The 3,997-nt window shown below is 40.7% G+C and overlaps 2 protein-coding genes across 2 annotated transcripts; both read left to right on the forward strand.

The window, feature by feature from the left end:
• The first annotated feature begins 127 nt into the window (after positions 1-127).
• Positions 128-901, forward strand: LOC106748064. Its single transcript, XM_014626260.1, has 4 exons — positions 128-196; positions 340-408; positions 499-588; positions 821-901. Exons 1-4 carry the CDS (start codon positions 128-130, stop codon positions 899-901), a joined length of 309 nt encoding a protein of 102 aa, XP_014481746.1.
• A 1,146-nt stretch (positions 902-2,047) lies between these two features.
• On the forward strand, positions 2,048-3,970 carry LOC106748065 (the record flags this gene model as incomplete). Its single annotated transcript, XM_014626261.1, has 5 exons — positions 2,048-2,311; positions 2,568-2,685; positions 2,730-2,991; positions 3,457-3,615; positions 3,718-3,970. Coding segments are annotated over exons 1-5 (1,056 nt in total), but the record flags the coding sequence as incomplete, so codon positions are not given.
• Positions 3,971-3,997: the final 27 nt, after the last annotated feature.

Consider the following 3,997-nt stretch of genomic DNA (forward strand, 5'->3'; position numbering starts at 1 on the left):
ATTTGGAACGCAGATGACTTTGGAGATGTTGAGCTGTCTCTTATTTTTATCGATGATGTCTTTTCATTATTGCATGATGCTGTTAAAAAGAAAAGAAATGCCAATACAATTTTTGTTCAGTGCCGGCATGTGGAGCTGCATATGCACCATGAAACTGTACTTTGTTAATTATGTTTGCGAGAGGGTCAGTATTAAGGTAATACGCAATTCTCGAGAATAAAATATATCGATAGTTATTTTATAATCATATTGTATATCGAAGATTACTTTATATTTTATAGCGAAAGCCATTTTTATATTTTACAGCAAAAATCATGTACACACTATTTTCTATTTTAGGCTAACAAAGTCAACGAGACAATTCATCAGCTGACAGGTATTTTTCGATACGCCGACATCCGCGAGGAGGTTAAATGATTATTTTTATATAAGTGAGAAATAAGCTGAGCTGAGATTACACGTTTGTAAAAACTAAGTCACTCTTGCATCCGTTTGCAGATTCATCAATTCATTTTGCAAGCGATACATCGCCCGTTGAAGTTTACCGGTTTGGGTCTCTTCTGCTTCGGCAGCAAGTTACTCTGGAAGGTTCGTATGTTTCTTCGTATTTATTTTCCCTCGTCCACCCGCTCGTCACACTTCCTATCGCAAAAAGCGATCCAGGAAAAGCTTACGAGTTTATTCCCGTTATCATAACTATCATTCTTTTCGCCGTATCAGTTTTTACTTTATAACTTGTTTAACAGCGGATTGCGATAAAATGATACTTCTGCACGCGATGGAAATTAATCGTACTCCAGTGTAACACGTTCCATTTCAGTTTTGCGCGATGATCAGCACGTTACTACTCCTCATGTTGCAATGGTCTCCCGAGTTGCAAAAGTATAATGATTCACATTGAAAATGAGCAATGATACCGATGCCTCGCAACGCTTATTCCAATGACGACGTAGGAATGCGCGAAGATTATTTTTTGCATCGCATGCTGATCATGTGATCTAATATACTCATTCATTCCTCTATATATTCACTCTTGTATATTAGACTAACGATACGCCATGCCAACAATAAATTGCAACAATGTGTCTTATTGCATACCAGCTTTTCCTCTGTGAAAAAATAATAGAACAAATTGGATGTTTTCTTATTTTTCCCGCCTTCCGCGTGAAGGAGCGACTTAGGTGTCAATTTTTCATCAACTAAGTTTCACGTGAGTTTGAGAAAAGTTGGATTCGTAATCGATGACGAAGGGAATAACTCAAAAAAATAGCGTAATGAGACGGAATTCGCTCACGTTGACTTGCAACGATCGAACGGAAGTCCGGAGTACACTAAGCTGCAATAAAACCTCGACATTCACTGAACCAAAACTCACTGAACTTTCTAATCATTCACATCTAGATGTCTAGATGTGCGTACACATTATATGATTAATAATCCACAGCTAATTTGTCACTTCAACGGCTTGACATGTCACATCATATCGTATCCGCACACGATGAAAACGATTAGAAGGATCAGTGAGTTTTTGGTAGCCTGGCAAATATTAAGGCTCGACTGAAGCTTAGTGGTGTACAAATCCACCAGGAGGTTATCACGAATGAAATTTGCGCGATTAATAATGCGAATCGACTTACGACGTTTTATTGTGCTCCGAGCCTTATAATTCGCATGACACACATGTCACCCTACGTCGACACGTTAAATACACCCAAGGAGCGGAAGACAGGTAACGTGAATATTCACTTATCGTCGTTTAAACGATGTTATGATATTACATATGTATAAACAGTGACAATCCCATAAGGAGTTTGCAATCTAATCAGGATCATACGATCGTCCATTCTCGCGCTCGATACTCAGGCCAGATAGCAATGTTGACATATCTCGCAGCGCAATTCTTGGCTAGGTCTTCCGGAGAGAGCCCGTCGCACAACGACAAGGAAGTAGGGGATCATCCGAGAAATGATCATCGCGGAAAGTGTTCTCCGAGCGTGTGTCGCGCGGCGAAATTCGGACTGCACGATCAGTGATTCGAGCGAAGAACATGGTGAAGACGGTCCAAGCGGCGTTGTCACCGTTATTGGTCGTCGGCGCGTTCTGCGGCTTGTGCGTCTTCGAGTTCCCCCTTGGACGACCCAGGCCGTACCTCACTTGCCTCTACTTCCTGGTCACATGGAGCATCTACGCGTATATCGTCTACTACCTAATCGACATCGCTCAAGAACAGATCATATTTCTATCCTGGACTAATTTGACAATCACAATCTCCTCGTTCGTGTCGATGCTGGTCAACATATTTCGTTGCAAGGTACGGACGTCGAATTTTACGTTCCAGATTCACCAGACAAACGGATCGCGGTTTTCTTTGTTCTTGTTATTTACGATAATTATTATAGACAAACGGATAGACTTCGGTCGATTTCGATAGCCGTTAGTCGTGAACAAAAAAGTGTCCGACAGAATTAATATATTAGTGACCGATTGTCTTTAATTTTTTATTAAATAAATCATTTTTATATCAACAAGTCTCACATCGCCTAATTGATCGGTGTTATCCTTTCAAGGAACTGAAAAAATGCCTGCGCAAACTTTCCATCGTGGACGATACTTTAGAAGTACTCGGAACGCCCAAGGAATATCGACCGTTGTACAAGTGGATGATCGGAGTGATAATCACATGGTGTGTGACAGCCAATCTCTTGAATGTGTTAGATATCTTATGGCAGCACTNTTTTCTATCGTGGACGATACTTTAGAAGTACTCGGAACGCCCAAGGAATATCGACCGTTGTACAAGTGGATGATCGGAGTGATAATCACATGGTGTGTGACAGCCAATCTCTTGAATGTGTTAGATATCTTATGGCAGCACTCAAAGGGCACAAAGGGCAAACGGTTTGACGTTGTGCGTATCTGTACTCCATTAGTGGAGAATCATCTGTTGCACCTGGGCAACATCAACGGTGTGATGTTGGGAACTGTTCTTGGGTTGGTACATATATTATACTTCCGCAAAACTACCTCGAATAATAACTTTGGACGAGTTACAAAATGGTTGCAACACCTTTCTTCAATTAGTTCAAGTCTCGTAACGCATGTAATATAAAAATGTATATCCGGAGAATTACTAAAAACAAATTCTCCCATTGGACACGGGATGCGTTCGGAGTTTCTTTATTAAAAAGAATTTTATTGAAAAATTTTTGTAATCGGCTAGTATATATATAGTATACTGTTTCATTACTATTAACAAAAAAAAATCTGGCGGACATTCGACGAACTTGTACAAGCCTCTGATGAAATTCAAGGAACGCCGCGGAGAAATGATTTGAAACACGAAAAGATAATATATTGAAAAAGATAATATATCTGGACTATAACGCTCGGATATAACGAGCGAGGAAAAGTCGAGTCGCGAGTTTTCTTTCAACTTGTATTCTCCGTTAAATTCAGGTACACGGCCTCCAGATTCGAGCGAGTCAACAAGCACATTTACAATCTGTTGGAAAACAACGCGGAACACGCCGGAAAAAGGAATACGTTGATTTTGGTCGGTCAGAAAAGAGTCTTAGAAGAGTCCGAGAAACGCGGACAGCGCTTTTGGATTATCATGTAATATCGCCAAACAAGCCTTTTAAATCGTTGTTCAACGTCAAATATTTCTTCACATGTCTGCGAGTTAACTGGATTAAGAAAATTACGGCTCGATTGCAGGCACGTTCATTTGCAGTTGAGCATGCTGTCGCGACAGCTCAACAAAGTGTTCAATGTGCAAATGACGCTGGAGATGGCTACTTTGTTCGCAGTTTTAGTGGACCAGTTCTTCGATTTTCACCATATATACGTGGACGAGAATAGGAATTTACTTCACCAGATCGTAGCGAAGCTGACCACTTATATCTGGACCGGCCTGTTCACCGCGAAGCTTTTCGCGTTAAATTACATCTGCCAGACCATTTGCGACAAGGCAATCGAGTCTTATCTACCTACATTG

This window comes from Dinoponera quadriceps, unplaced genomic scaffold (genome assembly GCF_001313825.1).
Source record: "Dinoponera quadriceps isolate SergipeBrazil2010 unplaced genomic scaffold, ASM131382v1 scaffold2738, whole genome shotgun sequence".
Classification (NCBI taxonomy): Eukaryota; Metazoa; Arthropoda; class Insecta; order Hymenoptera; family Formicidae; genus Dinoponera; species Dinoponera quadriceps.